Source organism: Scatophagus argus, chromosome 1 (assembly GCF_020382885.2).
Source record: "Scatophagus argus isolate fScaArg1 chromosome 1, fScaArg1.pri, whole genome shotgun sequence".
Classification (NCBI taxonomy): Eukaryota; Metazoa; Chordata; class Actinopteri; family Scatophagidae; genus Scatophagus; species Scatophagus argus.
The window spans coordinates 28,447,427-28,459,707 of NC_058493.1; the positions used below are offsets into that span (position 1 = coordinate 28,447,427).

The following is a 12,281-nucleotide window of genomic DNA, read 5'->3' on the forward strand; positions in this document are numbered from 1 at the left end:
GCTGCACTGGGTGAGAGATGTTAGCGACGGTTCACCTTGACCCATATTGGACACTTGGTGGAAAAAAACACCTTCCAGCATGTTCCCCAAGTCTGCCAGAGGAGATCCAGCAGAGCAATGATGCAAATGTCACACTGTCCTTCACCACATTTCATATGCTGCTGCCTGGGCCTGACGCCTGGGCCTTCCAGGTCTCATCCCGCAGCGTGCAGAGAGCAGTGCAGTCATTTCAAACTGCTGAAAGGCCGCCGTGTTCAGCAGCTGCTGCAAATCTTCCCCACTCACTTCAGCAAAGTTAGATAACTGAGCATGTTTTTTGAACTTTTGATTCTAAAAAAAACCATTTAATCACATGCAGGCCAAAGCAGCGGAGCAGGATTCAGTCATGATGTTGTTCTGGACTCGAGCGGATTGAAGCTGTCAGCATGTGAGGCTCAAGTCACGAAACTTGATTAACACTGAAACCGACTTAAAGCAGCTCTTCAGATGGAAAAGGATTCTGATCATTTATTTAAGTAAAATGTGTTCTCTCACAATGTGAAAATACTTCACTGCTGTTGTCAGGTGTGTTTGACAGTGAAGATGGGGAGCAACATGAACTCTGCAATAATGTGACTGAAGGGCTGCTCAAACTGCACCTGCTGGAGAAGCTAACACCCACGTTAGCCTGTTAGCTTCAAACTTCCCTGACTGTGGTTTCATGGGTTCCTGTAATGAGGTTCCAGGTTTTGACAAGAAAGAAGGATGTGAGTAATAAAAAGGTTCTGATGCAAGCTGTGTTTTAACTGTCCAGCCGCCTTACAGGAGTACAAGGCAGGTGTTGGCGGCTTTTCTCTCTTTTATATCACTGAAAAGTGAATCGGGTTTCGTCTTTGACACGTGCTTCACCACTCTCAGACTTGTAGACCAAATTAATTGATTATCCAGTAAAAAGATGAATCCGTATTAATGAAGGACTATTAGTTACCCAAACAAAAAATATCCTGAATTCAGCTCCATCTCCTGCTGACAGGAGGACGAGGAGGAGGAGGAGGAGGAAGGTCAGAAATCTGCTGGCTCGTGTCCACGCAGGCTTAAAGCTGCTGCACACGTCCTGCTGTGCAAACCGCTGCACGCCTGACGACGATGACCTGGCGTGATCAAACACAACCCACAGCTGATTCATATTCATGCTTCTGCAAGGACGTTCAGCTCGGCCCGTCTGATTGATTTGTTCCAAGCAGGATCGGTGCAGGGCGGAGAATACACACACACCTGTCCTCTCTGATGAAGCTCGTATTGAAGTGGATGAGACAGAAGAGCGCAGCAGAATAACTTAAGAGAAGAAGACGGAGGAGATCTTGGGATTCGCCAACAGATTGGACTGCATCTTACAACCTTTTTTCTCCTCAGTTCAACCAAACCAAAAAAGATTTTATACTTGAATTTCACTCAAGAGATTCTGAATATTTAGACTGTAAACAGCCTCCTGAATCCTTTTTTCATCAATTTGTTAAAGAATGTTGTCTTTTATTTCTGCTGAAAGGACTTTTACTTGAGCGTCTGTCTTACCTGGAGGCATCGAAGCTGTCGTAGGAGCCCACAGTGTAGTGCCTGAAGAGCTTCCGTCTGTCGGCTCGGTCAGCTCGGGAATCTGCCAAAAACACAATCAGATCAACATTCACATCCCTTTTGTCATCAGCAACAGCAGCTCGAGACGCTTCTGTCTGAGCCACGTTAAAGAGATTCAACACCTGAGGACACGCTGACAGTCACTGTGAGGTGTGAGCCTAAACCTGCCCCCCGTAGCTTCAAGGATTTAGGATCACACTCCAATAACGACAATCCAAGTCAGCTGCGTTTTCGTACAGTCGTTCTGCTTATCCTCGGAAATGAATGAAGCTGCATTCACTGCGCTGTTGGCCACTCGAGAGAAGAGGAAGCCGTGAATGAAACCTCACATCTGATCATCAGTCACATCGAGTGTCCTCTCAAAATGCGGTTTTATTTGGAATCTGCAGTAACTGACATAAACAGTCCCAGACAGTTTGAGACAAACATCTGCAAAACATACGAGAATTAAAAGCTGCTAAGGCTGCGTCAGTCAGAGGCCCCGACACAAATCAGTATTAATCAGGCAGAGTTTTTGAACAAAGATCCAGAGGGTGGCAATATTGGCTAATAAATGGACAACAAGGAGCCCTGACTGTTTAACCTACGACGGCACGATGACTTTGTAACGCTGTGGACGTGTGGAGGTGGGACACAGAAGCAGAACACTTTGAGCGTGTCATTTTCTTGTGAATGAGATCCTGAAGCCGCTCCGAGCCCTCAGTCCTCCTTCATCTCCAGGCTCTCGTTGAGGGTGCGTGAAGTCACGTTAGACGAGCGAAGACGGCAGAGTCAGAAAGAGAGAAGAGACACGTGGCCTGCAGAGTGAAGACTCCTCCTGCCATCTTTTTGTCCTGTTCAGCACCCTCTCCTCCCCCCTTTCTCTCCTTCCTTCACATGCTCTCTCACACCAGCTGTCACACTTTCACAGAAACTCCATCTCCTCTGATCCGGCTTAGATCTTGTCATCTTTGCAGGAACATTTTTTTCTCCCCCCCCCCCCCACCCGATTCTACGTCCACAGTGTCAGACTGGAGGAGGGAGGATGCTGATGGATGACGGACTGATAAGAGATGAAAAACGGGCTACAGCTTTGGGGTTTTTTTTCTTCACAGAAAAGAAGGACGGATGGGTGAGAGAAAAAGGAGGTAATATGTGAAGGAAAAGAAAAATAAGAGCGTGCAGAGAAAGAGAGAGAGAGAGACGAGTGCATCCACAAGGGAGTCACACTCCATAGCAACTGCTGTCTGACTGCGACCAGCTGGTTTCTATGGTCACAGATCAATAGAGATGGTGCATGCATGGCGTGTGTGCGTGTGTGTGTGTGTGTGTGTGTGTGTGCAGCAGTGGATTCTGTCTGGGCCTCCTTGGGTTCCTTCCAGGTCTTTATTTTTCCCTCCTCTCTTCCTGCTTGTGTCTCACCTCAGGACGTGGGGGACGGACGCGAGACTGAGACGGAGGATCTGAAGCAAAGCGCGTTGGCCAGATGGGACATCAGGGAGTCCAGCCTCGCTGCGAGACAGCTTCATTACCTACCGTGCAATATGTCGCACAGCTGTACCACTGGAGCTGTAATGGATGACGAGTTTTGTTTCTGCTCAGCTTATGTGATTTCTCTGTAATCAGTACAACCTGTCAGCGGTCAAAGCTTCGGCTGCGGACCCGCTGATGGTCGTCTCATCGGTGTTTCCAGTCGATTTGTTTTCATCATATTTGTTCTGTTCATCCATTTAGTATGTGAAAATGTATTTATTTATAGATTTATCTTCCCGTCGGAGAAATAAATTCTGAGGCCAAAAGCTGTCAAACCAAATACGAATGAAATTCCCATCAGCCTCAACTGTTCTTTGTTTAACACTAATTAGCAAAATGTTAGCATGCTAACACGCTAACATCACGGCAGCAGAATTTTGACTGCCTGATATTATGTGTGTCGCGTGGTTACTGTTTGCAGATGTTTTCATCCTGACCACAGCCGGATGACCACAGGAGAGAAACAGGTGGAGGTGATGGAGTACATGTACGCAGTGTACAGAGGTGTGACGGTGAGGGTCACATGGTGACGGCGTGTCCACAGACGATAACACGAATCCTCTGTACATCCTGTTTAGAATTTTAAGTCCAATGTGCCCGTCAGCACAGTGAGATGAGTTCAGTGACACTCACTCAGGAGCAGATACTTCTGTGTCTGCGATCTCTTCAGTCCACAGTGGGTTAACAGCCTCATTTATGTTAATTCAACATGGTGGACGGTGACCTCGCCGTTCACCATGTTGAATTAACATAGTCACACTGAAAAGCTGCCACCTAAATCTGCAGAGCTCGCTTTCTGGTCTGGGAGGCTGGGGCCTCCGGACACTACTGAGTGAGTGAGTGAGTGTGAGTGTGTGTGTGTGTGTGTGTGTGTGTGTGTGTGTGTGTGTGTGTGTGTGTGTGTGTGTGTGTGTGTGTGTTTCCCATACAAAGCTCCTCAGGGGTCCAAACTTGAACCCTAACAAAGCACGTCTAAGCAGTTTAATCCTACCACATCACATCTACTGAGTTAGAGGGATTAGAGGCTAAAGGTGTTTAAGTTAAATCAGTGTGTGTGTGCGTGTGTGTGCGTGAAGGCCGATGTACAAGATGTACGCTTCATACACAGGAAAGGTAGAAAATGCAGTAACTTGGGTTTTCTGTTGCTTTGTTTACTTCACTCTTTAAATTTGAATGTTGCTTTTTGTTTAAAACAATGGTTTCCATACAACGTCGTCTTGTGCTCTGAAAATGTTTAAACTGTCAATACGTGTCAACGAGTTCCTAACGCTCTGAAAGGGGCTTCTTGAAACTGATGTTTGACATGTGAGATGACTGAGCACCTTTCAGCCCTCGGGTTTGGCGGCTCAGACGTGTTCTCACCTCACACTCAGCACGTCTCCTCACGCGTCAAACTGAAGCTGGATGAAACTCACGTGGACAAAAGCTGCACTGCCCCTTCAAACTACCTCCAATCATTTTTGGGGAAAAAGTACTTCACAGTTGCCTGTTATTGCCCCAATCAGCCACAGCTGTTAAGTTCATGCAGGCTGTTAACTGCCCATCTAACTGCACACACACACACACACACACACACACGCGCGGTGGCCTGAGGCCGAGGCCGCCTCTCAATGGGTCTCTGCAAGCCACCATACTGTGCTCCCGTTTTCTGACAGGCTTTCTTTGCAGGCAGACCCGGGGCCAATCTGGATGTGGCACAGTGTGAGCGGAGCCCCCCGTGCCAACGGCCTCGGGTTAGGCTTCAAAATAAGCCACTCAGAAGACGGCAAACAGCGAGAGAGAAAGGAGAACAAGTTGCTCCCCATCTGCCTCGATCGTGGCTGACACTCCTAAGAGCGGGTGGGTGTGGGGAGGCGGCTGCAGCGACTCCGAGCTCTGTGATAATGTCAATAATTAAACACTGTCAGAGAACACCAGAGGATGGAAAAGATCGCAGAACAAGGAAGAGGGCAGGACAGACAGACGCAGAGACGACAGGCCCTCCCTGCAAGCTGCTCCCTCTCGCAGGCAGCGAGACGAGGACGAGGAGGACGTGATGTTTACGGGGGACGGAGCATGGCGTGATATGTTCATTAGCCTGCACCCAGAGGACATCAGAGCACAGCTGAGTTAGCAGGGCAATGTGGCACTTAGCTTTGTGGACCGCAGCCTGGGGAGGCGGGGAGAGACTGGGAGACAGAGGACGAGAAGACACGCAGCTCGTGTGGTGGAGAGAAAGAAGCCACGCAGCGTTCAGCCACAACGTCCCACATACAGTCAGTGACCCACCTCCCGACACACACACTTACAGCTCCTCTCGTCGGCGGCCTTGGCCGGGATCTCCTCCACGCAGTCGGCTGGAAACCAGCCCACCTGGCCGCGGGCGCTGCCCTCCCAGAAACCCCCCTCGCCGATGCTCAGAACTGGGCCGGCAGGATGGAGAGCAGAGAGGAGGAGGAGGAGGGGAGTTGGGAAAGTGAAAAGAAGGTTTTAGAGCACACAAAGAACAGAACAGCATTTAAAGGGCATTTAAAACACTCCCTTCAAATGGCACATGTGAGCAGAAAGGAATACAGCAATAAGAGAAACGTTTCAGCTGACACAAAGTCTCCTACGGCAGGTAAAGGAGTGACAGCACAACAGCAGGGCATGACGGAGCTGATGAATGAGATTCTGAACAAACTAAAATCTCCCACATCTGTGATTAAATGTCAGCCACTGAGAGTGTGACCTGCAGGAGGTCCCGGCTGAGGGCTGACAAGCTCACAGTCTTACAAAACTCTCCTTTCTGGGGGGGCAGTTTGTTTGGTTTGAGCCTGTGATAAAGATCCCAACCAGGTGATCATAACCTGCACACAGCAGCTGCGTGTTCTGCCGTGCTGTAGTGCAATAAATATGGCCCAGCGGCTGTTCCTGTTATTGTGTTTACACAATGACAGCAGCTTTTCATCGATCTCTGTGGCATGAGGCAGGTCCTCATTGATTCCTCTGTAAATAAAGAGTTTTGTGCACATTCATCAAAGCCTCAGAGCTGCAGTGGAGCTGAGACGTCGAGGAGGATGTTATGTGGTGAGACCCCGTGGAGCCTCAGCACTCATTTTCACCAGATGTCATCATTTGCTGTTTGTTTTCCACTTTTCTCAGACACAATCACGAGGCGAAGGCAGCAGGGAATCCGTCGATTTCATTTGCTTCCTAAGTTTCTCATCCGTCAGTTTGGGGTCACTGGCAGAGTGTAACGTTACTTCTGCTTTATACTCCACATTTGTCTGACAGCTTTAGGGACAAATTACTTTGCAGGTTCAGATCATTACTACAGAATAAAATCAATGACAAGGTAGTTTTACAGATTAAGTTATCCAGCAGGATACATAAAGTATACAATACAGTTCGTAATTATATCTGCCACATCACAATTACTTCTTTCACTTTTGGTACTTTGGTTTGTTTTGACGCTGATACTTCAGAGTATTTCTGGGCTGGAGGTCGGGACCGTGGACTCGGTCAACCACAACACAGACTCACCTTTGACCCTGTCGCCCTTGTAGAGGTTGATCTCTCCCTCGGCCTGAGCCGTGTAAGGACGAACCACCACGAAGTGCCTCCCAGGAACGGCGCTGTACAGCTTCCTCCTGGGGCCGCCGGCATTGCCGTGACTGCTGGGGCTGCAGGGGAGACAAACACCAGCAGTCAGCACCAGAGCCAGAAGATCAGCGGGAACATTTCCTCTGATATCATGGTGTAAAGTTCAGAGCTCTGGACCCCCACGTGAGCCTGAACCCCACCCCCACCCCAACACGACCCTCCTCCTCCACATCCCAAATCCTTAACTCGCGTCAGATGAAATACTGAGAGGAGAAATCAGAGAAACACTGAAGGTCGAAAAGGTCAACAACTTCCTGTTACCTGCCCAGGAAACTGAATTAAAAAACTGACGATTTTCCAAAGAAAAATTAAAGAGAAGAACAAAGTGAGCTTCAGGGGCTGTCAACCTGCACACACACAGTAATGCACTGGACGTATTAACGCAGAGCTGCAGTGGCTTCTGGGTAGGAGACTAAAAGACCAAACGGGAAGCTGCTGAGGACTTGGGGCTTCATGACAGAAAAGTAAAAAATCTAAAATTCTGACGGCAAAACGTTTTCAACCAGAGTGTCAGCTTGGTGTGTGAAAACAAAGCGACACTCCCTCCCTGAGCTGAGACGTGACCACAGAGGGGACGACCGCACCTGACATGATAACACAGCGCCACTTAGTGGTCGACTCCTGTAACAACACTTACCACAACAGATGGAAGGACAGAGCAGGAAAAACAAGAACCATCAAGAGGAAGAGGGACGCAGGTTTCATTCTAACCAAACATGTCTGTGATAATCAAAATTCAGAAACAAGAATGAGTTTAGAACTTGGTTTGATTGAACAGCTGCAGGTACGCGTGTCTGAACCGTTACACGAAGGCTGCACACACGTGAAATATTTCTTCACGCCTTCATATCTTCATGCCAAACCAAACCAAAGGCTCAAATTACAGAAACTATATAAGTTTCCAGACGTGTGCTACTTGGCGTCTTGCACATGCAGAGACGAGCCGGAGATAAAGGAAAGACGAGGAGCTTAAAGAGAAAAAGAAGAGAGAGGGAGTGAGAGGAAGAGGAAGGAAATGGTTTCCTCATGTAAGTGGGTCACCTTGTCCTGCAGACTGCGCTCCTCCTCAAACCTTCGCAGGCCTTTGGAGAGCTAACCCCATTCAATACCTGGAGAGACTGGAAGCCACGGACAAAAGTGCAACTGTGCACTGCGAGCAGCTCCCAGTACTCAGTAATAACTGTAGTACTGTAGTAAAACAGAAAAGTACAAACATTTACGGGGGAGGATTTAATGTGTGTTTCTCAATAACCTGCACAGAGAAGAGCTGCATCAAAGTGCTGATTCCCAGTAATTTAATCTTCACACAATTCCAGTCAGTTTGGTGGTGAGATCAGACGGCACACGGCTCTCATTAGAACGTTTACTTTCAACAAGCAACTCAAGAAGTCGTAAAGCAGAACCTGCTTTTGCTGATGTGGGCGTGATGTAATCATGCATCTGCTCCACTCCTGAGAAAAACAGCTGATCACACAAGCTTCTGCTTTTAATTGTGCTCTAATAATAACATTTATACTAAAGTGGAAATTGATGATATCCTAATAAAAAGTAAAACTCGTGTATCCTGCAGTTCCCATCGTGAAACCTGAGTCTCTGCCCTCATGAATGCCGGAATCTTTCAAACTTTTAAACCAACATCCTCAACGTGCGTCACAGCTTCACGCCAGAAAAGAGACAGGAATCAAAGCGTCCATCTGGGTGTCATGTTTTCATCCGGGCTGATCGGAGCTGATCAAATGGGTCAGAAGTCGGAAGTTTCCTGTCGTAAATTTCAGCTGGCATCAGCGAAAATCGGATTTCCAACCTGGAAAGGCGGGAGAACCTTGTCACCTCCAAAACCAAGATGGCCGCTCTGCGCACCAACCAAGTGAAGGACTTCTTCGCGTTTATTAGCACTTGTGTCTTCTACAGCAGCTGATGTGCTTTTATTGTGAAAATTCTTTCCACGCACACATCAACACGTCAGCTTCCATCTCTGCAGTCGTAGCTCTGATGATCTGGGAGAAATGTTTCCCACCAAACCACCAAGCCATGTTTTCCCTCATGCTTTCTTTTTTTTTTGGCGATTACCCAGGTGGCTTTGAGGTGCTAATTAGACAGTGTTGATTAATACCAGCTGTGCATAATTTGTGCTATTATTGGATGATCACCCGAGACAAGAAGACAGAGAGAGAGAGAGAGAGAGGGAGAGAGGGGGGAGAGAGGGAGAGAGAGGAGAGAGACAGAGAGGGGGAGAGGGGGAGGGAGAGAGAGAGGAAAGAGGGGGGAGAGAGAGGAAAGAGGGGGAGAGAGGGAACAGAGGGGTGAGAGGGGAGGGGGAGAGGGGAGAGAGAGAGAGAGGGAGAAAGGGGAGAGAGAGAGAGAGAGAGGGGGAGGGAGAGAGAGGAAAGAGGAGGAGAGAGGGAGAGAGGGGGAGGGAGAGAGAGGGGAAAGAGGGGGGGTGAGAGAGGGGAAGGGAGAGAGGGGAGAGAGAGAGAGAGAGAGAGAGAGAAAGAGAGAGAGAGAGAGGGAGAGAAGGGAGAGGGGGGAGGGATAGAAGGGAGAGAGGGAGACAGAGGAGAGAAGGGAGAGAGAGAATGAGGGGGGAGAGGGAGAGTGAGAGGGGTGAGAGAGAGGGAGGGGGGTATAACATTACATCACAGCCACAGTCAACATTAACAGATTTTACTTGTGATTGTGTCGTTCACGCAGAAAGAGAAAAGAGCATATGAGCTCGTTCACACCTGGTGTTAATATGCAGCCTGCATGTGGATGTCTCACCTGGCTCAGGAACAAAACCCTTCACGCAGGTGTAAGAGCACACGTTCGGCCACGTTTAAAAGCTGCATTAATAAGGACAGTTGATCAAGATGTGATCAAATCATTAGTTAACCATCAAGCGAGTACGAAGTGAAGAACAAGGAAAACGGAATCAGGCCCATTTCAGTCAGCCGGTTCTCCAGTGAGTAAACTCCATCTGCCATCTGCTTCGTTCTGCGTGTTTGTGATAAAGAGCAGAGGAAGTCGAGGTCACGAAGCAGAAGCAAAACCAGTTGTTTGCTGCACGCTAAGAAACCTGCGAGAAGACGACAAAGAAGAAAACGAGTCACTTTGGCCATCTATGAGGCAGCTCAAAGCAGCAACAGCTGATCAGTCAGCGAGCTGAACGTTCACCCCATCAGAGCTGAAAAGATGTTTTCCACCTGCTTTAACATTAATTACACTACTTAATCATTTTTGTCCACATTCACCACTTCTTATTATCCGTAATGTGTGCTTCATTGTGGATGGAACCAGATCGATCAGGGGATTTCATAGTCACGTCTTCTTCTCTGTTGTGTGATCTCATCCTGTTTGTAATCTCAGTCTTCCCTCCGTGTGATGGCCCCCCGACCGCATCGCAGCTGTGCTGGAGCTCAGCACTAAAATATTAACAGTAAAATATACATGAATCACACGCGCGCCTTTAACCTCCACGTTTGTCAGTCTGTGCGTTGCGAGGAGCTGATTTTCACTGTTAAAAGTCAAACTACTGCCAGTCTTCAATCATCTACAGATCAGCAGCCTGTCCTGACACTGGACGCATCTCATTTCTCAACACATCTAGCTGGGAAGCTGTTGCCATGACGCCCCGGGTCTGAGTGACAGCTGTCACCATGCACTTTTGTGTGTGTGTGTGTGAAAGCGAGCGAGCGAGGGTGGGCTCACATGTGCATGTGTGTTGCGTTCTAACAAATGACATGTCAAGTGGGAGCCACTGGGGGGGGGGGGGCACTGAGATGCTGTCGTGTGTGTGTGGGTGGAGGTTGGATGGGGGGTGGGGTGGGATTATCGGTAGGAGAGGAAGAGGAAGAGCGAGCGAAAGCAGAAGGAAAGAGAGGAAGGCTGGTATGATGAGCTTTAAAGGGCAGCTCTGACAGCTGAAGTTCGCCCTTATTGGATGTCACAGTCTCGCCATCTTAGTCGCACAGCAGCGAAGTTGTTCTCTCCTCAGTGTAACGTGAGCTGCGTTTGTTCAGTAGAAACAATTAGACGACACTTAATCATTAAACGAGCCAGAAATCAGGGCATTTGTACGCCTGCAGTGGATCAGGACTGGAGCACATGTTAAACAGGTCCTAACCTGAATGTCCTCTAAAGGCATCGCGTCATAATGCAGAATCGACACAAAGCTTTTCTTGTCCTCCTGTCAGGGCTCGATGGGTCCCACTGAACACCCAAATTTAAAGAAATGGATCACAAATATATATAATATAATATTTGGTGCTGTAGTGAGTATTTGTAGCAGCAGGACGGTGTGTGTGTGTGTGTGTGTGTGTGTGTGTGTTGGAGTGGCTCACTGATGTGTTTTTAATGGAAGAAGATAAATCTGACTTTGACTCACACAGAAACTGTTGGTTTTGGTCTTTTCTTGGGATTCAGCAACAACAAAAAAAGTCTCTTTGCCTCTTTAAAATAGTTTCAGAAACGTTAGAAGGTGTTAGATATCAACTTTGATAACATAATGATAACATAATGTGACTGTGGAGAAGCCAGTGAGACCTCACTAATTGCCTGGTTTCTATAACTGGGCCAAGAGGAGCTGAGCAGGCAAGAGACTGAAGGATGATTAGTTTACAGACCTACATTATTAGTCACTTCCTGTTTTACGATTGTTAGCCGTTTGTTCTCCTTTCCCATTGGTCGAGAAGAGTCATGTGCTACCCTGTCACAGCACATATAGTACTCCAGTCCTAGTAACACCACCTGTCAGACTAACATTTATAAATAACTTCACAGTTCAGTTTCAGTTATCTTGTACTTCCTGTTCTTGTATTTTCTTAACAGGAAAACTCTGATCTAATCCAACAGAAACATGAAGCAAACATTTCATGTAGCACGGTAACATATAAAGTCAAAGCAAAGTGTATTCTTGCTGCAGGAAAACATGTAACTTAAGTGAGAAAGGCTTTGCAGAGTGTTGTGTGGGGAGGACCAATCAGAGCTGCTGCTCAGCTGCTGAGAGACAGGAGGCTCTGGAGGAGAGCTGCTGTGCTGATTCCCAAAGACCAGACAAAGACAAAAACAAACGGAAAGCTCGTGTACATGTACATGTACATGTACATGTACATGTACGTCAGAAGACGTCCCCAGCTGGCAATGTAATATAACTATGGCTCGAGTCTGATTTCAGCATACATCAAGTAGATGGACATTAATAAAACCTGTCAATCAGTGCAAGATCATTACAGTTTTAACACTCAGAGGAATGATGGAGTCCTCTGCATCTACACTCACACCGATGAACCAGCCACATGTGCTTAACACTAAAGCTTTACTTTTGCTACGTGTTGTTTTCTCTCTGTTCACCGCCAGACTTCAGTCAGCCGTGTCAGCATTACTTGTTTCATGTCCACAGAAATCCTCTGAAATGTCTCTTCATGTCATCCGCCTGAGCACACTGATGGTGCAGCCAGTGACTGGATTCATTATCACTTAATCAGAAAATAGTGACAATTATCCAGAGCACAAGGTGACACCTTCAAATCTTTTATTTTGTTGGATCAGCAGACAAA

The 12,281-nt window shown here is 47.6% G+C and overlaps 1 protein-coding gene across 6 annotated transcripts in view; it reads right to left on the minus strand.

Annotated features, from left to right (window-relative positions):
- Positions 1-12,281, minus strand: part of LOC124063669 (SH3 and multiple ankyrin repeat domains protein 2-like) — a 139,977-nt gene that overhangs the window by 43,868 nt on the left and 83,828 nt on the right. For all 6 annotated transcript variants that reach the window (XM_046397545.1, XM_046397559.1, XM_046397568.1 and 3 more), the window contains 3 exons: positions 6,628-6,767; positions 5,412-5,525; positions 1,552-1,633 (listed from right to left, as the gene is read on the minus strand). In XM_046397545.1, coding sequence (XP_046253501.1) covers positions 1,552-1,633; positions 5,412-5,525; positions 6,628-6,767 — 336 coding nt within the window. The remainder of the gene's footprint in view (positions 1-1,551; positions 1,634-5,411; positions 5,526-6,627; positions 6,768-12,281) is intronic.